Consider the following 23,530-nt stretch of genomic DNA (forward strand, 5'->3'; position numbering starts at 1 on the left):
TAAATCCCTCCACCACAACATTAAAGAATTTAACTCAAGGAAATAAGGACATTTCTAATCTTTCTTACCGGTGGTAGAATAGATTTTGGATGAAGAGTGGGACCACCTCTTTCATGTATAGAAGGCTGTGCTGGACCCCGATCCTATTGGATCAAACACAGTACCAGGGTTAGGCAAGCTCGTAACTGTCAAGCTGACAAATTTTAGATTTGCTGTTTTTTCTACTGCATTAAGATACTACACCTAGTGAACTATGTGCATACGATACAACTTCACATGCAAAACAAGGGCAAGAACACTTCCATTTTATGTGCTGAGCACTAAACAATTAGTTTAAAAATTCACACATCCAAAATCCAAAGTTTATGTTACTGCAGGTTTTCCCCCAGATTCAATGTAGCATCAAACCCTGAAAGACAATGTAATCGTTGTGTATATATATATGAAGTGCAAGTAAAACCAATTCAAGATCCATCTTCATTATTATGGGTGTCAAGAGAATACATGTCTAGGAAATTTGCAGACAAAGCCAACAGTAGCTTTTCGGGGCCGGGGGGGTGGGGGGCAAAAAAATAAACAGGGCTGAAGCTGGCATAAGTTGAGGTGACTGTCAATCCTCCTCTACTATAGGATAAATCAAAAACCAAAATGGCTGAGTTGATGAATTCTACATGGTCTGTATAAAAATCTATCTGCCCGAGATGTCAGAAGTGAGCTGACACATTACAGCTAAGTTGCACTGAAGAAAGTGGGTCATGATACCAAAAAAAAAAAAAAAGGCACCTCACAGTCAGGAAAAATGTGTGGGCCAACTGGGCACTATTTACTGTGTGCCACTGTAAAACATGATGGACACCAGAACGGCTTCATTCACTGTTACAGGGATGGACAGACAGGAGTATCAAGTTAAAACTTGTCAGTTGAGTCACAGTAACTGACACAAGAGTTCTCACCCCCTCACAACTGTGGATTAGAACACACTAGATAAAGACATGCTATTTTTATTTTGCAACCAGAAGCAGCTAAGTTGACTAAGCAGCACCCGATCAGTTACCACAGCTCAGATAATGCTTTCAGTAGCTAATGCTTTCACTCATGTTCATAACCTTGATTGACCCGACAGTTTGGAAAGACACCAAAGTTGGACCTCTCCTGACGAGGCTGCTGCCAGAAAAGCTGAAAACAAGAACACACAAACCTGATCAAGCTGAGAGCTTTTGCCATAAGACCCTTTGGTTGCTGCTGTGGAAACCTGGGTGGCAGACTTGGCATTTGTCTGTTCTTCTGCTTCCTTTTGGCCATCAGGACTCTGGGAATCTTTTGACGGTGTTTGTTCATCACTGTGCAAAGAAATAAGAAAAGTGGAAGGCGCACTCCACACAGGTATTTGGTGATTTATCTTCTGTCCTCAATGTTTCTCATCAAGGGCAAAAGTTCCTCACAGCAAGGATAATTCCTACTACACACACAGCTAACTGGAGTCTGCAAGCAGTTATACAATTTTGTACAGTATTAAATTACTGTTATTGGAATGAGTACTTACACTCATTTCATTCAATCTTCCCAAAAGATAAGCTAGTTAAGTGGCATTCACACCCAACTGGCAACACCAACTCACCCACTTTCCTTCTCTTTTTGACTACTTCCTTGCTCATCATCATCACTGAAGTTCAACTGCTCAGTGTAATCCACTTCACTCTGAGCACCTGATGCATAAGCAAATATTCAATTAATCTCACAGAAGGATTCAATGTACAAATAACAGAGTACATTAATCTGATGTTCTTACCTGCCCAGCCTTCATCAGCCTCAGCATCCAGATTATCAAATTTGTCAAGTTCTTTAAGTTCACTAGCACTAAGAATGGATGGGCGCTCAATAGGTTCTGAACACCACGAAGGTGGTCCTCTTCCCCTTGGCCCTCTTAAAAAAAAAAAAAAAGAGAGAGAAACAAAGACCACTGTCACTATTTATCTGCAAAATGACCAGAGTACTGTTCTCTCAAATACAGTATAAATGTGAACTATCATCCACATGTGTAATTACTGTAGTTCAAATAATTACTGCTACGCTACCATACAGTTCCTTATGGAAGAGAAAGAAAGATGTTATAGCCTTGCTTGCGCACTTCACAAACAAGCCAAAACATCAGCTGACAGTAGAAAACCACATGCCTGGTAGCTTTCAAACAACACACTGCATTGATCTGGCATCCTTCTTTACAACAATTTATACAGCTCAGAGATATTTCTTTATACTTTGCATGCTTTCCCAGTGTCAAAAGTTCTGTACCTTCTCCCTACTCCTATTCTCAAGTTGTCCCAGTCATCCCTATCAGCCTTTCTGTCCTCCTCCTGATCCCAACCGCAGATGACCTGTCAAAGCTTGCACCCTACCGCCTACAGCATCCCTTATTTCCTCATGCATGTGCACAGCCATCCAGAACTATGAAGAAATGAACAGAAAGGAGGAAAACTGATTTTATAATACATTACAGTTTTACTTTAATTGGAGAGCAGTAGAGTTGAGAACCAGGAATTAACTACTGTCATTATAAGAATGGAAGGGTCCTTTTCCAGGCAAAATACTGGTTGAAGTTTCAAAGGTGTGACTCCTGCTCTTTCCAATCAAAAACCCTGTAATGTGCAGAATTCCCTCAAGTTTTGCAGTTGAGTTGTCAAATACAAATCACTTCATGGCACTACTCCACACAAGCCAAATTTGTGAGACTAACCAGTGGCAGTTCTTATGCAGTGTATAATCATAATCAAGATACTCAGTGCAAATTTTCTTTTTTTTTTTTTATATTGAGTCACAAACATAGTTCATACCCACATAACAGTAGCACTTGTAAGGCTTCTTACCTGCTAGGCTCAGAATTGGGAAACCTTGTTGGACCTTGCATGGAAGGAGGATATGCCATTCTAGGATACTGATTAAACATCTAAGGAAGGTTTAAAAACAGGAGCCATTTGTTAAAAAAAAAAAAAATCACTGCATTAAGCATACTGAGATCATCAAAGGAATCACAATGGAAATAAAGCAAGACTCTGCACTCAAGACAGTTTGCTTCGTATCGCAAGCATGTGACACCAAGTCACCAAGGTGGAGTGATTACAAGCGTTAATCAACTCCTGACAAGTTCAAACTCAGTGTAGCAGGAGCAGTAACAGGTAGCCCCATCCTTTGAGGAGCTGGTTGCAATCCCACCCTTTCAGCAGAACTGCTAAGCGTTCCATGAAGGGAGGAGAAAGGGGCATAAGGAAATCACACTAGTCAATAATCAATCCCTGCTGCTTAAAAACTCTTCATGTAACCATCACTCACATAAGGTGGCATCATTGCTCTGTACTGAGATGAGATAGGTGGTTGCTGCTGCCCATTCAGCTTGGGCTGAGGGACCTGTGGTAACCGCACATCCCTCTTCTCTGCTGCCTTCTGGCCATCATTTTGTTCTGCTGGAGTAGCATTACCATCTTCTTGTCCAAGAGCCTTAGTTTCTTGATCAGTTGGAGAACTGGGTGAGTTGCTCTTATTACCACCTTCTCTCCAACTAGTAGCATCTGCATGGACAGAATCAGTGCAAGAAAAAACAAGAACAGACTTTATATTACAGATTTACAGACAGGCATGATGAAAACCACATTTTTCCTACCCAGTTTTCCATGACACTACAACCTGTGCAGACACACATTCATGTTTGGTCCTGAAACAAGCAATGGCCACTTGAGAAAACAGAGGCTGTTTTCTAACCCTCATCAGCCCTAGATCCAGCTGTGTTCCTGAAGGGTAAGAGTTAAATTTATAGACTGCTCTAGTTGTCCTACTCCACCTTCCAAAACACAATGCAATTTATGAAGGATACTGGTAATAGCACAGGAGAGAAAACAGATTTAGCTGTGGTAAGTGGGCCACTGTTGACTCAGTGTGAAGATGCTGTCAAGGGAAAGATCAAGCTGCTTAAGCAGCAAAGGCCTACCACAGAACTCTCAAGCAGCTCAAAATGACATATACCTGTGCATTATTTTTCTAAGTGAAGACAGGTATGCAGAGTCTGGCTTGTATCTCTGGCTGATAAGGATGGAATAGAAGTTATGAGGCTGTAATTCTGGGTGCGTGTGAATGTCTAGCAAAAAGTCCAGGAAAAGCAAGGGATTTTAATGACCTATCACTTGTGCCAGACAGTCCATTCTTTAAGAATTTTCTGCCTACAGAGCACGGGTTAGGACCAAGAAAAAAAGAGTAAACTTAGCAGGAGCATTCAGATCCATGCAGACGGACAAAAATTCACACAGATATACACTGTAAATAACGTTCCTTTAGGGGCACAAACCCTTTAAGCAGCATTGAACTATGCTCCTAAGTATCCATTACAGTTCTTCCACTTATCTTTGCAGGGGAGCACAGCTGCTAAAGGGGTAGTACTCGCCAAGCTCATTTAGCTTTCTGCTGTCAGACCTGAAAGAGCAGCTTAATATAGCATCTACAGTGCTGACCAAAACTGTAACTGCCTGCAAGAGGCTGGAACAGACATTCGTAGCTATTTTCCTACTTCAGTTCTGGACACCTCTCAAATTTCTTGACAACTTATTCTTTACATCAAAATCAAGTCAGGACCTGAACAAGCCTCAGTCTGCAGGACCTGACAAACAAATCCAAGAAAACCAAGTCCTGTAACACAGAAAGGAGCCCAAGCCCTCTAAAAGCAGTGCACATCTTGCCTATCACTGGCACAAGATAGTGCCACGTACAGTGCAGGAAAGCATCCCTAGTCCATCAAACCTCACTGAAAACCAACTTTTGAGGAAGAAAGGAATCCTGTTTTTCACTGGAAACAAGCATAATCCCAAATGCCTCCCCGTTAAAAGGATCTGGGGAAGCAATATACATTTCTTCAGAGACATGCAAAAACCAGCACTGTTACAGTTGTTTTCACTAGATCTAATCCCCCCCAGTTGAAACAGATCCAGCTAGTAAGAGCATCTCAGCCATGAGCTAAAGATGCCAATGCCTTTCAAATCAGTCAACTTCTTTTGGCATCCTGTAGATTAAACTTCCTATTCAGCATTTTTCAGGCTACTCTCTTTTAAGTACTAAGTAACCTCTTGAGGACAACCCTAATGATGATTTATGTAATTAGTTAATATTAGGATAGTTCTTTAAATACATATTTTAGCTGTTGTGACATTTAGCAGCTGCAAGTAAGAAAATGCTAGTATTGTGCAACTAACAAACGTTCCTCAGAGCACAAGTGGAGTACTGACTAGGTTGGGAAAATGGAAAGTGAACTGCAGGATGGGATTAAACATCCTATTTTCCACACACCAGGAACAAGGTAAAGCAGAAAGAAGCCCCAAGAATCTGTTTCTTTAGTGTAGGAGTATGTTAAAACAATCAATTAATCAACTTATTTTGTACATGGCACATGTTGTAATAAACAATTTCCACACAAGCCCATGGAATTTCACAAAAATTTGTAGTATATACTTACTTTGTGGTCGCAAGTTGGGTCCTGATCCATGGAGCTCTTCAGGCGCATCTTTCTCTTTGCCTGACTTTTCCTGATCCCCAGCTGCCGGCAGACTGGGAAACTCTTGCTGGAAATAACTATTTACTTGAATAGCTGGACCTACACAGTAAGATATTCACAAAGTCACAAAGCAATAAAAGCCTGATCATCCTTAAAAAGTGAATGTTAAAGCTACATTAATTTGCAGGTAACATAATTCACATACAAGAGCAATCCTTGTAAAGCATTCCCATTTGCTACTAAAGTTGTTAAATCTACTAGGCCAACCATCACACCTGTTGGCACTGAGAAAAATCCAGAAGCACCGGACAGCAATAATGAACAATGTAGCAAGACTTAAAACAAAGAGTAGCTGAAATTCCTAATCTTTGTTAGTACTTTCCCCACCGCCCCCTTCCAGACAAAAGTTCCCCTTGTTTCATTGTACAACTATAGTCAACCCAAGAATGGGCAGCTATGCTATTGCAAAAGCCCTTAAGATTAATTACTGTTTTAGTAACAAATAATTCTTCAGGACTTTAAAAAGGCTGCAGCTTTTACATTATGAGAAAAGTATCAGAACTGTAGCTCTCCTGGATTTCTAAAACCCTTGACATCATAAGTCAGGATTGGAATTTAAGATTTCTGTTGCACATGGCAGGGAAGCCAAATATATAGATTGACTTTCTCCTTAGACAATTTTGTTAGCATCTGCTTTGAATCAATTTCTCCACCCCCCATACACATAATGGATATTCACCTACCAGGTCAATAGCATTCTAGTACCAAATCACTGATAATCTTACTGACAGAGGATTTCTATTCCAACAGTCTGAATATCGCCCTGTTCCTATATGTGTCTTTACTACTGGCTACTATAAGAGACATCATTATTAGGCTACACAGACTATAGAGCAAACTCACAAAAAAGATCTGAATATATGCCACCCAACCCCCCCCCAACCCCATGTTTTTTAAGCTAACAGCTAGAAAAGCTTCTGTTCTCTTGGATCTGTGAAAGAATCCTTCATAACAACAAAATACAGGGATCCTGATTCTTTTTTGAAGATTAAGAGTCAAGCACTGGATAAACTCCTTACTCTTTGTACTTTCTTTGTAAAGGCACGACAGCAAATACCACTATTTATCCCTGTGCCTACAAACTGCCTTGAAATCTTTCAATCTTCATTCTAACTTCATGTACTACAGATCACATTAACTTGTTCTGTGTTAATGGACATTGGGCTCTTCACGTTCCCAAGCAGATACGTTACTTAACAGGACTGAAAACTGCAGTCGCACTAACCAGATGGCCTGCCAGGCAATGGAGCCTCTTCAGAGGTCCTGTGGCATGCATATCATGGGTTTTAGGTATCCTGAAAAATGTTTTCTGCTCAAGTCTACACAGTAACAACGTTTTAACTGCAAAGTAATAGCCCCTCAGTGATCAGCTTGACAGGACTTAAGCGATCAACCTGAAATAGGCCAGATTGTCAGCCAACAGTTCAAAAGTTAAAGAATTCAAAGATATTATGGTAGCAATTAACCCCAACTTTTAGCCAACACATGAGCTGAAAAATACATGCTGTCATTTCATTTTAGAAGTCTTTCTGCATAGCCACCAACAGCCTCAGAGAAGGATTTAGTCTCGCCTCACTCAACTGAAGTCTTACAAGAGCATGAGGTGGCTGGCTGAATGACTGCTGGAACACATACAAGGCATCTGGAAAAACTACAAGTTCCACCAGCCAACTGCAAATCAGGAAAGCACGAGTACAACAGGTGTAGCATCCCGAGTTTCAAACTGAGGAGGAGAGCAAGCAGCTGATGCCAATTCACATTCTGTATTTCTTCTTGAAACAGCAAACCCACTACTGCATTAATTGAATGCAATGAGGGCACCATCTGGGTTTGGCACACAAGCTGCCATGGTAACTACAAAATAATTAGCTAAATGCATTTTGAAGCCACTGAGCCGAATCACTATTTCCTGTGTCATAGAGATGATCTTATCAGCTTATGTAGAAAGGCTGGTATGCAGATCACTTTGCATCAGTGTTAATTCCTTTTTTTTATTCTACAAAACTCCTGCAAAAGCTTAAAGGAGGAGAGTTCCTATATTTTACAATGAAGGAAACACTGAACATTAGAGAGGAGAGCAAGATCTAGAATTGTCAGTTCTAATACTTACTGCCAAAAAAGGCAAAACCATTAGATATGCAATGTTAACAAACTCCATGTAATGGCTTAGAAGCTACCTCCATGGAATTCAGATTTTACTATTCTAAGATCTCTATCCAGAAGAGAGCTCACTTCAACTTGGAAGCCAAAACTCTATTTTATAGCCACAGAAGGCTTGCAAGTCTCAAATTTAAGGAGTAAAACATGTTGTAAGTTATTTTTCGTAATAGGGACAAGGAATTCTAAGTAACCTCTCACTCTACAAGCAGTTTAAAAAAACCTGCTGAAGTTTAGCTCTAATCTTACATCTGTAACGAAAACACTCAAGCTAAGATTCACACTAATGGAAATAGTTCTTCATCCTTTAATACAATTATGTTAAAACACCAAAACACACCTTTAATGCTTTTCCCAGAAAAAACCCTACTCAAACACTATCACTTTGAAAACAAAATAACCGAGGAATCTATAAAATAAAGGGAAAGTATTGGTGTAGCATTTAGATAGAAGCAAGACTGCACACATTTTGCACAAAATGATCCAAAATTATGGTTAGAATGACCACTGTTTACAGTTCTCCTCCCCATGCCAAAATTGTATGCATTGTAACTACTGACTGAAATTTTCCCTCCTCACCATAGCCATGATCAAGTTCTTACACTATCACCACCATTTCCCTGTCAATCCAAAAGCAGTGACTATACCACCCCTTTAAAAAGCAGTCAGACCTGCTGCTAAATCAGGCTGGAGCTCACCTGAGTGACATGACCAGCTCACCCTCCGGCCAAACAAGTTGCTTCCACAGCATTTGTAGTTTCAACTGGCCCAGTCAAGACTAATGTTCGCTGAGTCTGGGGGTGTCCCACAGCAGCATTCACAGCCTGCTAGGCCAGTCAAGAACCCTTCCACCTTGAACACCACTTACCATCTTGTCCACCTGGTTTGGTGTTGGCCCATGATTTGGCAACAGGAGCTGCTTCTGGAGGAGCAGGAACAGCAGGTTTTGGCTGTGTCTGCGGCACGTCTGGCTGTCTGGAATTAGAGGGAAAGCACTTGTAAATACAAGAGGGTGAGCACAGAATAAGATCATCAGGATTACTACCACAAACAAGTGAATAAAACAAGGTAGCTGTGCAGCTGAAGAACCAATAACTAATGCAGCAAAAGCATTTTCTTATATAAAAGGCGTTGTTATAGTAACAGTTAAAAATCAGAATAAATTAGCTAATTCTTTCAAGAGTAGATTTCCTAAAGTGGAGAGGAATGAATGAAAATGGCTGGGCAGAAAATGCAGTCAGGCAAGAACAGAATTATAACTTTTGAAGTAGTGTATTGGACAATCAATCAAAACCCATCAATCTACAACCATGGAAGGGAATAACTTGGAATAATGTTGTCCTGTTTCTGGCTGGGACAGTTACTTTTCTTCCTAGTAGCTGGTACAGTGCTGTGTTTTGGATTTAGTATGAGAATAATGTTGATAACACACTTATGTTTTAAGCAGTGCTTATCCTAAGTTAAGGATTTTTCAGTTTCACATGCTCTGCCAGTAAGCAGGTGCCCAAGAAGCTGGGAGGGAGCACGGCCAGGACAGCTGACCCCAACTAGCCAAAGGGATATTCCATATCATAGAAAGTCATGCCCAGTATATAAACTCAGGGGAGCTGTCTGGGGGATGCTGATTGCTGTTCAGGGACTGGCTGGGCATCAGTCAGCGGGTAGTGAGCAATTGCACTGTGCATCACTTGTCTTTCTTGGGTTTTATTTCTCCCTCTTTTTGTTATCTATCTTTTCATTAAAATATTATATTTTATTTCAATTATTAAACTGTTCTTATCCCAACCCAAGAGTTTTACTTTTTTTTCTGATTCTTCTCTCCATCCCACCAGACAATGGGGGAAAAGAGTGAGCAAGTGGCTGTGTGGTGCTTAGTTGCCAGTTGGGGTTAAACCACAACAAATGTTCTCTTGCTTCAGGAGTTCAAATAGAGAAAAGCATTTAAAAACCACCATGAACTGAGGAAAAGAAGGCATACATGTGTCAGAAGTTACAAAGTAAAAGGAACTAATAAGGAAAGCTAAAGACATCATGAAAAAATTTACGGGTACCATGAATTGGAGCCCAGAAGTTTAAGTCTACTAAGAATAAAGTCTCAATTTCACCATCTTAACAATGAAGCAGACATAAGCACTCATTTTGTCCAATAAAAAACCCAGGCATATTCTTGAAGAAAATCCTTCTAGTCTATAGATTCAGTGATGTTGTTTGACTTCTTTTAAAAATAGCAATTTCTCAAATCTGCATATTCAGCTAACTTAAGACTCCAAAGCATTAGTGTCCACAAGTCAAGACCTCCAGTTCATTAGTAGCAATTTTTGATAAAACACAAATTATGGGGCAAATCCAGTAGTCTAGAATCATTTTATCAGTAAAGAGATAACTACTGCAATATGCAAGTTAATTTACAATAAACAATTGTAAATGCTGTAAATAGATCATAAAGTAATCCTAAATTTCTGAGGACTGCCAGTTCCATTTGGGTTCTGCAGCGATCAGCCCAAAGCACTACACAGTAGTCTCAGGAATGACAGAGAAGTAAACACGACCAAAAAAAAAAAATCACTGCTGGGGAGAAGCACACCAGCTTCTCACAAGGATAACTGAACGCAATTTTGACTTGTTTCCACTTAGTTGCATTTTCTTACACCTGCACATTTTCTAAACAGACTGGGGAAGCTGGAATTTATGGGGCTGTACTTTCTCACACAGAAGTGAAAAAAGGAACAAGACCTGTTAAGGGTTTATTTCTTGCAGTTCTACTGTTTCAAAGGCATCCAAACATTGTCCTATAGGTGTACCATTTGATAAGGGACTCAGCTTGGTGGCAGTTGAATTAATCAAACCAATACACAAAACAGGCTACACTACCCAGGAAAAAGGGAGTGAGGCAATACCTAAGAGTGACAGCTTAGGAAAGCAGCAGAAACAAGTTTTCATAACCACAAGCAATAACTCATGTGAACTCCAATGCAGCGATACAAGAGAAAAAATTAAACTAAAGCAAGCTGATATCAAGACTTTATCCACAACACTTGTGAGAGGAATACCAAAACACTTTCCATGTAAACTGCAGCATTCATAAGCATGTTGAAATACTGGAGAAATACAGCAGTAGTTACAAAAATGGTCAGAAGACTTGAGCAAACACATGAGATGGTCTGAATTTAGGACAATTTCCTCGTGGCCTCGACACACATACCTGTTCCTGGGAATGAGTCCCTCCCCCAACTAGTTTTACTTGTATGTGGTCTTTGAGGCCTTTATCAAAATAATGCATATGAAAATACAAAGGCAAACACTTTCCAGCTGCAGATAAGGGACAGCTATTTATGTTTAAATGCAATATCAACTACTGGAATATAATTCTAACTCATGCAGCAGGCTATGGAAAGGCAAAGGCGCAGATAAAGTGTTTTAGTCAAACAAGCTATTGGCTCAACACAGATTTAACTAGACAAAGCGTTAAGTGACCCTGAAGTGCAGGAAGATCTTGTTAAAGTACCATACAAAACATGGGCACAAAATTGTAAATTTGTAGTTTCGTAAGTTTAAAATAAAAAACTAAACATAACAGTATACTCCTGAATTCTAACAGCTTTTCAGAGAAATGTCAATTTTTGACATTTAAATGTAGGAAAGTATACAGGGAGAAATAAAGGAACAGCAAGAAGGGGAAGAAAAGCTTTAATCATCTTTTGCTTGCACGAGAGTTAGAGACATACAATCAGTGCTGCTATCTTGAAGTGTTTTTCAGAACAATTTATATGTCAACGAATAGACACTTAAAACCAATTCTACTTTTGTAGTGAGCATGCTATCCTATTTTAAGCTTACATGGCAAAAAATTTGCTTTAAAAATACTTCCTAATTAGATTTTTGAAAAGTTTTAGTCTCTATTTTCTTTAGTTGACCTCCTGTACAAGTGTGAAACAAACAGCAGATTAAGTTGTACTGAGCATGGGAAATTGTATTATACACAATACACACCAGTGCATCAACATCACCATCACTTCTATTTTGTTTATATCACATATTGGGGGAGTGTGAAACAATAGTGTAAAGTTTAAGACAGAAAATGTTAGTAGATCTGTAGAGTTTATTGCATACTAACCAAATTAAAGTGCAAATATTATGAACCATCAGGAAAATAAAGCAGAGATTCAAATAAATGTATACAAACTAAGAATTTTTGAGCTTTCTCTGCCATACATCAGCACAACCACACGAAACAGATTTCTGCATACTCTCAGGAACTTGCAAGTTTTAATTAACTTAGGTGCTGTGTACCTCAGGATTCCTCCTAGAGCTTCAAGATAATTTTAATGTGATTACACCGATTGTACAAAAGCATGCTACAGTATTTCCTTTAAGCAGCCATCAGAACTTACACAAATGTAGCCACGTCAGGTGGCTAAAGGAAACATTCATCCCCTTATATGCAATTCATAAGCATACTGCTTTCAACTTAAGGGGGGGTGGGGGTGGGATTTTTTTATTGGTGGGGTTTTGTTTGTTTTGCATTTTTTATAAACTATCACCCTAATAGCAAGATTCTTTCTCACAAAAATTAACAGTGGTGCTATTTCCTCTATGGTAGCTACCTTGAGAATAGTCAAGTCTAACCAATTTCTTCCGAGGCCCTGCCCACCCCTAGTTTTGGGAAAATTTGAGAGAAACAGCACAGCAAAACAACCCTGATCTCATTGGTCACTTACTTTTCTTCTTCATGCTGTTCTTGTTTTGAAGCCCATCCTGTGCCATCTTTAGGCACAATGTTCACATTAGGGTCATTGCCTTTGTTCTCTGCTTTGAGACTGGGGAGGTTAGCTGGGGGAGGCATCCTCCTTGAAATAGCAACTTTTCCAAGACTCTGTAATCCATGGCGTGCGGCAACTGCATGCCAAAACAGGAAGTGCAAAAGTTAACAATGCTGTTTAACAGGTAGCGTTCATGCAAAGCTGCATAAATCAATAAAAATGTTTTCCAAGAAACTCAGAAAATTTAAGAGTATAAGAATTAGAAACTCAAAATTCTTCATAATTTAATTAAGAAAAGAGGAATTATAAATACTTGGTTGGGGAGAAGCTGAGTACTTTTTGAATAGTGAGTCACTATGATTAGCCTATTCCAGAGATTAAAAAGTATATATGGCCCCACCTTTATACACAATGCTCAGTGACAGAAACCTAGAGGAGCCCTTTAAAATATGATGGTGATGTCTCAATATCCTTTAACATGTTGTCAAGCATTACCCTCTTGCTCCTTTTGGGGTTTAATGTACCTTGACGAGTCCAGGAATACCCACATTGATCTAGCTTGTTCCTTTTTTGCTGCCAGTTTCAGTTGGCAGATGCTGCTCTTGCAAAAACATTCATACAAATTGCATTTACTCCAGACCACAAGTATGAAAAAGCAGTATGAAGCTAATGCACTACAGAGGACATTCAGGTACCAACTAATCAACACAGGTGAACAAGTACAAGATACTACCCTAGGCATATTGTATGATTACAAACATCTCTGTTTCAGCCTTTAAAAATAATATTGCAGCAAATTTTAACGAAGTCTGAACACACTTCCCCACTTTCATGGCCCCATTTAGGCAAGTATGTCAAATCAAATTCAAAGACTTCCGAGTATCATTCCCTCCTGGTTCTCAATCCAATCAGTCACAAAAAAGCAGACCCACAGTGGCCTTATTTCAAACCTCAGTGTAAGTTTCACCCAGTGTTTGTCTGCAAAACAAAACACCTGATCTGAAAGTGAGCACTGCCTTCCTGTTAAACAAACACCTCCAGTATGCAAACATTTTCTGAAATACAGTAAAAAGCACAGCTAGGGAATGGCATGTCATACACTGATAACAAATGGAGATTGCAGCTATAAAACAGTTTTTATTTACCTATATTCTACTTCCTACTAGTCTGCAAATGCTGTCACCCTGAACCAATACTCTTGTTTACAGCTACCTGGAAACTGTAATCAATATTGCTTGCCAGAATTCCTCCACTTAACTGATGCACCAGGAAGTTCAAAAAAATCTTCGTGTGGTTAAGTGCTCATATATATTTTACGCTCTTAATTAGTACCACAGTAATGATGAAACCGAATGCAAAACTAAAGCCAGTTTACTCACCTGTGGTTTTCTGAGTTTCCAGTGACTTTCCCTTGTAAGTATTAAACAGACTGAGTGTTGCATACTTTGTTTTTCCATCCTTTGCTTTTGTACTCTGGCCTGACTTTTCCGACATTTCGATGGAAACTCATCGAGTCTGGTACCTCCTGCTCACCCCTCAAAATTTGCCTGAAAAGAAAAACACCAGAAAAGCAATTTGAATATAAGCCAATACTTAAGACAGAGTTCATAGAACAAAAGTGGACAGCATATTTAACACCATTCGCACTGTTTCATTTAAGCATATTGGTGATGCCATAGAATACATTAGCCCCAGGAACACCAAGCCTTATGTAACACCATGTAATTTTAAACTATTTCCATCTCCACAATTTGAAGGTCACAAAATCCAGAGGGTCAGCATTTAGTTAATACGAAACCCTGTAAAATTGGTAAATTTTGTCCACAATCTGAAAAAAAAAAAAAAAAAAAATCATGCATAGTTTCCACCACCAGCTAGCTCCTCTCCAGGGAAGCTCAATGACTTCACTCACTCCTGCAGCCGTGCTCTGAGATACCATTAACTCTGATATAGTATTTCTGGAATCTGGTTTCCCCCCCCCCCAATTAAAATCATCATGAACTCAGCAGCTAGAGAAATTAAATACACAAAGTCAGAAGTTTTCTTTATCAAAACTAGGAACCCAATATGTTCAGATAGGGAGGGTGAAGAATTCCTTAAACCAAGAGTTACACTATTCTTCTTGCAGCAGTAAATTACAGGGCTGTTAGAGCCGGTCACCCCTCTCCTCCCTCCTTCCCCCAGAATAGCAGGCCTGGAGAAAAAGAACCCAGTAATTACCATGGATATTTCACTAGAAGTGCTTAAAAGGAACTTGACAGAGGTGCTGCTCATCATCAGGCAGGAACACAAGTGAGCACTCACTTAAACAGAGTATTATTATATAGTCGACTTAATAACACCCAAAAACCCTGCTACCCCCCTTACAATAACAGTTTTTTATGTATTTCCATATGAATTCCAGAATAGTTATGTAAGCTTAAGTACTCTTGTGCTTCATTCTAAGAGAAGACAGCAATAAGCAAGGCAGAGCTGTACATCCTGCTGAAACCCTTCAGTGATCAACAAACTCCCTAGTCAAACTCAGAACCTCAGAAGACCTTCAAAAAGAACTCGATTCACGTGGAAGGCACTCGTGTATTAAGAACAGTCAGCATGGGAAAGTAGACCAAAGAATAAAGCACTTACTTGGTCATGACAGACATTAACCAATGGTCAAAAGATCAGGGCAATTCTATAGGAATGATAACATTCCCACTCTCGTCTGCCTTCTACCTCAATTTACAAGCCATGATCGACAAGACTAAGAAATGAAGATGGCAAACAACCTTGGGACAGTCCAGCTTCAGTAGGATTTGGGCGAGATGCTGCTCTATTACAATCCATGCAGATTGCTGCAAAGGGGACAGTCTTCAGCTTCAAACAGGGCCACATACCTGGCTAAGAAATATATTCTTGCCTCTCCCAAGGAGAAAGCATCTCTCAGATTTTTTTGCCAAAGTACTCAGCATCCAGCTACTTCAACAGCATGCGTTACACCAACAGCCGTTCCTCACATCATCCAAAACCATGAAATACAGGATGGAAGCATGTAACCAGAACACAGACCTCAGACATGGCTGTTAGGCCATCCCTCATCTATCCAAAAAACTACATATTGAAGCTGCAAGGTTTCAGTGGAAGCCACAGCTCACTACTCAATCATCATTACAGCCACAGGGAAGAATAAAACCCAGCCCGATACACAAATTTAGACAAGCTTATCTTTGGAGCTACCAGTCAAGCAGATTTCAAGCAACCATTACTGTTCAGGCTGCCCCAATACTTATTTGCAATTCAACAACATGTCAAGCTTTGCCCATTATTATTATTCATGGCCACGCAACCGCTTTCAGCTACTCTGGAGACCTGAATCCAGGCAGACTAGTTTATCAAGCTGGAGTCTAAACGAGACATTAGGCTCTGCATTAGTCTCTTCTTCTATGAGGAAACTCCATTTATCATAACATCTTCAGTAAAATGTCTGTGAAAGAACCTGTCAGATTCTTTCCCTTCAATTTTCCTGTTACTCTCTGCTCCCAGACTTGTATTTATGATAAGGAGTCCACCACATTCATCCTGGAGCATCAATCACAGGAGGAGGTATTGGGCAGATCATTATCAGGAGCGCATGGGTGGCAAACAAGCTTCCAGGTGTGCATATAACCATTTCAAGTAATACACTATAATTACTTGATACTTCGCTATGCTCGCACGCACCTTCAAGTGAGAACACATACACAGTTTTAATTTCCAGCCCAAGACTCATCCCAGCCCCAGATTTTCTAAACAAGTAGCTTCACAATGGTGAATAATCTGGAAGTTGGCAAAAAAAGAAAAAGATGACTCCCGTCATTTATTGCCCCCCAATTAATAAATGCAGTGAAGCCCTAACAGATGCAGTCAGAGAAGGCAATCTGAGCATGGTTTAAGACAATGTTGAGTTTTTGTCATGCTTTCCAAAGCCTCTGGTAGAGATCAAACATGGAAAATCTTAATCATAACTCTCTTCTTTACGGAGTAAGACAGAATTCATAATTGAACAAATTTAACTAGAACAATTGTTCTTTCCACAACATTTGATAGCTTAAAGAACAGGAGGCGGTGATCATGTTCCCCAATAATGCTTTTGAAGTCAAATTTACAAAAATTGGTCTGCTCGTTATAGCTGAGCTCTACCAATACCTGTTAGAGTATTAAAATTCATTCTGTTTGACAAGTTTTTCCAACATTACACCACAAAGAAAAAGAAACAGTATTTTGAATTGATTAAAATGGCACATTTCTCAGTAATCTGACTTGCAGAAACAAACACTGCAAACACCGCTCTTTTAAATTAGGCCAGTCAACATATTCATATTTAACTAAGTTTAGACCTGATACTGGTTGCCAAAGAAGATACACTTGCAAAATTAGACTTTAGACCAGGTACTCAAGCCAGGGATGACGAATCCTCCTTCTGAAGAGCCCATCTGGCCCTCTACAAACATACCTGCCAGGTCACACATTAAACAAGCACCCAGTGCCACCTAACAGTTGTAAAAAGGTAATTACATAGTTTCAAGCCATATGAAAGAAAATTTTGAGCTGCATCCAGCTCCAAGACCTTTGCCTTTTCACTCAAACTTTACCTGAATATGCTACAGTCCTATACAGGAGCACTGGAATTGTTCCCTCTGTAGCATCATGTACAAGGTATTTTAACAAAGGACATGTTTAATTTGTGCATACAATACGTTGGCAAGTACTAGACTCACCGAGTGATTCCTAATTTGCCCTAATATTTATATCTGTTGTATTATCAGAAAGGTAGCTGTTAGACTGAACCCTATTATTCAAATCCTTAAAAGCAAAATGCTGCTGTCCACTAGGTTTAGACTCACTGTCATAAGAGTAAGAACGTGAGACAGCTGTATACCTCTGAACAGCAGCAACATATAAAAGATGTCAGAACTACTTACCAGAATTAAATAACTACCATGATAGTGAACAGGACAGGCAACAGTACAAGCAATAAGGGCAGTTGGCAGGATTTGCTGCACTATTAAGAAATTTAAGCAAGTCAGTGGTTGATTTGGAATGACTACAGTTACTATTATGCATAATTATAGAAGGCACAATGCTTCCAAAATTCTGGAGCGAAGATTACCTTTCAGCCGCTCTGTAATGTTATCAAGTTAACTGACCTTCACTGTGGCCTTAGGCTTTTACAGTTAAAATTATTACTCTAATTTCTGTACCAGACCTTTTCCAGATTGCAACTAGTTGGCTTACTTAGACCCTGCAATGAACTACGAGGCATGTCTACAGAAATTAGCACAGTAAGCTGCCACAAATTCTACGTATCTTGGTCTCTGTTAAGGAATATTTACTTGTACCCTCTTAGATACTTACAGCTGGTAGAAGAGCAAACAGAATGCAGTATATTCTAGACTGATGTAGAATCATATTTTAAAAACAATAATAAAACCCCAGCAAACAAATACCACATACAGAGCACACGGACCTTCTCCATAAAGTCCCTAGCTCACCCGATCATTTTGGAATTCCCCAAGACAACTTGTTTAGAATGTAATGATACTAGCTCCCATGTCTGTAAATTTTGCATAGTGGTCCATTAGGACCAACTGCAGGCTAGGGAAGACCTTACCTCCACTTTGGCAAAAAGTTCTTACATGATTAAGTAAGGAAGAAAGTGTTACATATTTTGAGGTCACTTTTGAGTACAGGAGTGGTAAGAAGTTTAAAACATTAGCAACCTAACTCAGCAATTCTGTCTGGTTTCCTTCCTTCTCTCCCACCATGTCCATTTCAATATTTTGTAGTTTTAGTATACACATGAAAAAAACAGTTTTAACATACATACAAGAACAGAAAAGCATTCCATGTAAGCTACTATAGCTTGCTGTCTCAGTGAACAAGTACAGACAGGCATAGAGAGGGGAAGAGTTCTGTAAAGGTTCAGGTAGAAACTTAGCTTCTTTATCCACAGTTTTTGGTGGGGGCAGATCAACTCTTACTGCTGCCATCAGAAATAACTGTATACTCTATGTTATGGTCTTCCAATTAATGTTTCCGTATATCTTTGAGGCACAGGATACACCATTCCTCACCTTTGGGAGAAAGATCACTATTTCCTGTATTTTTCAGAAATCCCATACAAGCTGATGTAACCACAGACAACTGCATGACAAACTCTCTATATCTGTGTTTTATACGCTGCATTTTTAAAGCTCTAGACAAAAGAAGTCCTTATTTTTTACACAAGTGTAAGAACATGTCAAGAGACTTCTTCAGCAATATTATAGTTATGTTTTATGCAGTCCTATCTTCCTAAAACTCATCCCTCATGCTTATTTAGCCTACAAGCACACAATCAGTTAGGATAGGTTACCTGTACATTAGCTTCCCCGGATTCTGAAGTGTTAAAAAAATTAAGTGAATACTAGAATGATTCCCACATTCCCTATTCAACACAGCTAGGGTATCTAGTCCCTGCCACCTCCACTCCAAGGGCTGTATTTTGGCTAAATTTGGAGAAGGATGAGCTGGAATGACTTAAGGCAAAGCACATCATTCAAGACTCAAATCTGCTGAAGATTTCATACGACCTTCAACTCACAGTGCCTCAAATGCCCATCTGTGAAGTGGGAAACACCATGAAAAGCACTACATGAAGGTTTATTCATAACTGGGACACATTAGCACCTCTTTCAAAACAGAAAACAAGAAACAAATCCAGAAAGACTTTTCATACCCTATTTTAAGCACACTAAAGAAAGCAGTTAAGGGGCAAAAAACATCATATACAAATTTGTCATTTGTACCCAGCCATAACGCCACTTTTCTTAAAATAGCTTTGTTTCTGGCACACTGAAGAATGTGGTTCTGGTAAATTTTGGAATTAAATACAACTGAAAAAATGAAGCTTTTTTGCCACATGCTCGATTGATGTTAGAGGCAGATGTTCCCAAATTCAGTGTTATTAATTTCAAAAGAGAATTCTCCTTCCTTCAACAAGCCTTGTGCTCAAAACCTGATGAATAATGTGGCATTAAAAAATTCAGCTAGAAAGGAAAGGTTCAGCTCTAAGTCTGGCATATTTAGATTCCAGAACTCCACTGAAGTTGCCTCCTAACTGTAAGACCTAAACATAATCTGCAGCTAGATAATAAATTCCGAGAAAACCAAACCTGTGAGATCTTCAGAAAAGAGTAATTTAGACCATTTACAGAAAAACAAAGCAAATTTAGCACAGAAAAACATAGGATACTGGTTTCAATGTACTTGGAACCCAAAAAGCCTTCCTCGTCCTTTATTTGTAGCCCATTATTAAGGAACCCTGTTATTTTAAATGAACACTCAGAAATAATTGTTTAACTAATGAATACACAGTTTTGTGCCGAGAAGGTTGCACACAAACAACAAAGGGCATTACAATTAAACATACTGACTTCACTTCTCTGACATGGATATGGTTATAAACAACACACACTAACAATCTCTTACTGATGACCTTATATTTAAAACTTACTCGTGCTCAAAGCATCATTCTGGGACTGAGATTTTCAGGCCCAATTTTTATTTAAAAAACCCCATGTTTCAGCCATTTATGCCATTATTAAGAATTCTTAATAGCTTCAGCACTAGTCAGCTTAATATGACGTGAAAACCACCCTCAAAAACCTCAAGTAACACTTAAGTAGCTAAAGGCTCTGCCAAGTCAAAGTATCCAATAAAAAAGCTTCCAAGGTCAGGATCTGCCCACCCCCTCCAAGCAATTTGTGTTCATTGTCAAGTAGCTTGTTGCTAAGCAGGCTGAAAATTGCAGTAAAGATGTTGGGGACTTTTGAGCTTCTAAATTCATGTACCTCAGACACGGCTCTACAACCTACAAGAATGGAAGGTCTCCAGATCTTCAAAGAGTTCTGGGTAGATCTCACTACAACTCATTCTTGAACAAGTTTTATTTCCTTAAAAGCCAGGCTGATACACATTTCCATCCCCATTTTAATACCCCATCTCTAGATTTTGGGCTCACTGGTTTTCAGCAGAGCTTGAAAGAGGGTACACAATGCAAAGACTGCATTGATTCTATAAATTCTGCAAAGGTGGCTGAGTAGGAAAAGAAAAACCTTTTAATCGCCATCTCTTCTGCACCCATCACCTCAGAGGAAAACTGCAGCACAGGCCAATCCCTGAGGCACCAGACAGTCTATAGAGGAGTATTGTTAATGGCCACCAAATGGAAAATCAAAATGAGTTTTGCTCCTTAGAACCAAAGCACTCTGTTATGAGACAAAGCTGTAGCAAAGCAGGCTTTGCTAGTTCTGCATTCTTCAAATTACTCCCCTTTAAAGCCTAAGAAAGTCTTTCCAAAACACTACCAAAACTAGGTATGTCAGGTGGAAAACAGATCATGACAGAAGAAAGCCATTTTAGGACACAATCCCACAGATGCATCTTTTAAAAATGCAGTCTGTGGATGCCAGAAATGAGCATCCACAAATACGTCTGCATCAGTTCTAAGAGACACCTAACGACAGTCTAAATAGAGCTACTAAGCTAAGCAATGAAAAACAACCAAAATTAGCCACCCACAAAAAGTCTACACAGAAAGTAACTTTACCACAAAGCATATGTTAGCTTAAACTAGCAATCTATAGAGCAAGTAAATCTCTTGCTGTCTTAGAAAGACTGGAAGGCAGCTTTTGACTTGTCTTTTGTGAGAAATACTAGTCACCTAGAACGTGACCTTCCAACAGGACAACCAGCAAACAACCACATCTCAGGGAACTTTTATTAGGAGTCTCTCAAGTCTAACATGGCACTAATAGCAGTCACTGACCTTTTTAAATAAACATTTAGGACACATCCTGCAGCACAAAAATATTAGCACAAACTGAAATAATCTGTCAAATCTATTCATTTTTTTCCAGTGCATTCTTGAGAACAAAAGGAAAAATTAGTTAAGAGCAGCTGCTTGGAGTAAAAACACAGACAAAAGGACAGCAACCACGCAAACCTCAATTTTGTCTCTATCCACAGATTTGAATACATATTTAACTACATGTGCATGAATATTTAACACGCACAGAAATCATATTCCTGTGGAACAGCCCTGTCAAAAGAAGCTTGATCCATAGGATCAGTTGTGTTCAGCCTGTCTTTTTAAATGTGCCCATATAACAAGGGATCAAAAAGCCACAGACAGGATAAAACTCGCACTGGCAATAAAACTGTCAAAAATGCACTCGATATTTTCATGTACCACACAACTTGCTTCTTTTAGCTAAGATAATTTCTGATACCTGTACTGTTTATGAAATCTTCTCCTTCTGAAGTGAGCTCAGGTAACAGAGAGGTTATGGTCCCCTCCCCTCACAGGCAGAATGATGCCAGTACAGTTAGTTAAGAACTCTGGGAAAAGAAAGGACAGTTTCAATTTAATTTAGTTTGAGGATTATTTTTTTTGCATGTTTACATTCAGAGTATCAAATAAAGCTGTTCAATATTTTGACAAATACTATCTAAATATTATTTAAGGCAATACTGTTACCCAGAGGGTTCAATGCTTTTAATGTTTATATATGTCACTTTCTCCCATGTTTTACACCAGTGGCCCAAATTTGGTCTCCCACTTTCTAGTGGGTAAGAGAAGCTGCTCATCAACAGAGCTCTTATACATACTTTTGCCTACATGACACAAGGAAGAAAGGTGTCATGGTTTAATCCCAGCTGGCAACTAAGCACCATAGAGCCACTTGCTCACTCCCCTCCAGTGGGATTGGGGAGGGAATCAGAAGAGTAAAAGTGAGAAAACTCATGAGTTGAGATGAAGACAGTTTAATAGGTAAAGCAAAAGCCACTCATGCAAGCAAAGCAAACCAAGGAATTCATTCACTACTTCCCATCAGCAAGCAGGTGCTCAGCCATCTCCACACATAATGGTTACTTGGGAAGACAAACACCATCACTCTGAACATGTCCCCCCCTTCCTCCTCCTTCCCCCAGCTGTATACGCTGAACGTGAAGCCGTATGGTGTGGGATATCCGTGGGGTCAGTTGGGGTCAGCTGTCCCAGCTCTGTCCCCTCCCGACTTCTTGTGCACCCCCAGCCTGCTCACTGGTGGGGTGGTGAGAGGCAGAAGAGGCCTTGACTCTGTGTAAGCACTGCTCAGCAATAACAAAAACATCCCTGTGTTATCAACACTGTTTCCAGCACAAATCCAACACACAGCCTCATACTAGCTACTACGAAGAAAATTAACTCTACCCCAGCTAAAACCAACACAGAAGGAGATACTGTAAAAAGGCGCTCAAACATAAATACAGCTATTCTTATGAACAAAATCTGCAATTAGCAAGCACCTCCCTAAAAATTTTATTCAGTTCTCAACTATTGTAGCTGCAGAAGATGTACTACCTCTGCTTTAGCTTTATAACTACACTTTTAAGTATTATTCTGGCTGTAGATTCTTCCACATTCAAGATATAAACCCAGTTTTATCACGAGAGGCAAATCTAAAGTGTACAAAGTGCGATCGATGAAACATTTAAAATAAAAGGTGTAAGACTGGCTACAGAAGGCACATTACAAATTATCAAAGAACAAAAAGCCATATTTGAGATGTACAGAGATAACAGGATTTAAAGGTTGATAGGTACTAAAAGATGACCAATGACTACACAACTTTTTTTTTTTTAAACACTGTCATCTTTGTCAAGAGATGGCCATGTACTGAAGTAAAGCAAATTCTCCTGAAACTATAAGTAAGGTTCTCTCCAAAGCCCTGCACAGAATTCTTTGGCTGTGATAAGGATTTAAAGACCTGCATTGGATGTTATTACATCAAGCAGAATGAAGATAGTAAAGAAGTGGCTCAAATGAAAAAAAAAAAAAAAATCTCTTTTCCGATGAAAAAAGCTGGAAGGACAAAGCACTGGCACCACCTCTCTCACTGGAAGAGGCCAATGAATTGAAATTAAATTTCAGTTCAAATTTTAGACTAAAGCCACAATGCTTCCAATCTATTTAGGCGTC

General features: G+C 39.4%; 1 protein-coding gene across 3 annotated transcripts in view; it reads right to left on the minus strand.

Moving 5' to 3' along the window:
- The window catches only part of PRRC2C (proline rich coiled-coil 2C), a 76,514-nt gene that overhangs the window by 43,252 nt on the left and 9,732 nt on the right, over window positions 1-23,530 (minus strand). For 2 of the 3 annotated variants that reach the window (XM_074832877.1, XM_074832876.1), the window contains exons 2-12: window positions 21,798-21,906; window positions 13,887-14,054; window positions 12,466-12,643; window positions 8,616-8,722; window positions 5,492-5,629; window positions 3,328-3,563; window positions 2,865-2,944; window positions 1,790-1,923; window positions 1,619-1,706; window positions 1,199-1,340; window positions 69-143 (exon numbers count right to left, since the gene is read on the minus strand). In XM_074832877.1, coding sequence (XP_074688978.1) covers window positions 69-143; window positions 1,199-1,340; window positions 1,619-1,706; window positions 1,790-1,923; window positions 2,865-2,944; window positions 3,328-3,563; window positions 5,492-5,629; window positions 8,616-8,722; window positions 12,466-12,643; window positions 13,887-14,001 — 1,293 coding nt within the window. In that variant the 5' untranslated portion in view covers window positions 14,002-14,054; window positions 21,798-21,906. The remainder of the gene's footprint in view (window positions 1-68; window positions 144-1,198; window positions 1,341-1,618; window positions 1,707-1,789; window positions 1,924-2,864; window positions 2,945-3,327; window positions 3,564-5,491; window positions 5,630-8,615; window positions 8,723-12,465; window positions 12,644-13,886; window positions 14,055-21,797; window positions 21,907-23,530) is intronic. The other variant, XM_074832875.1, reaches the window with a different exon arrangement.

This window comes from Strix aluco, chromosome 8, assembly GCF_031877795.1.
Source record: "Strix aluco isolate bStrAlu1 chromosome 8, bStrAlu1.hap1, whole genome shotgun sequence".
Taxonomy (NCBI): domain Eukaryota; kingdom Metazoa; phylum Chordata; class Aves; order Strigiformes; family Strigidae; genus Strix; species Strix aluco.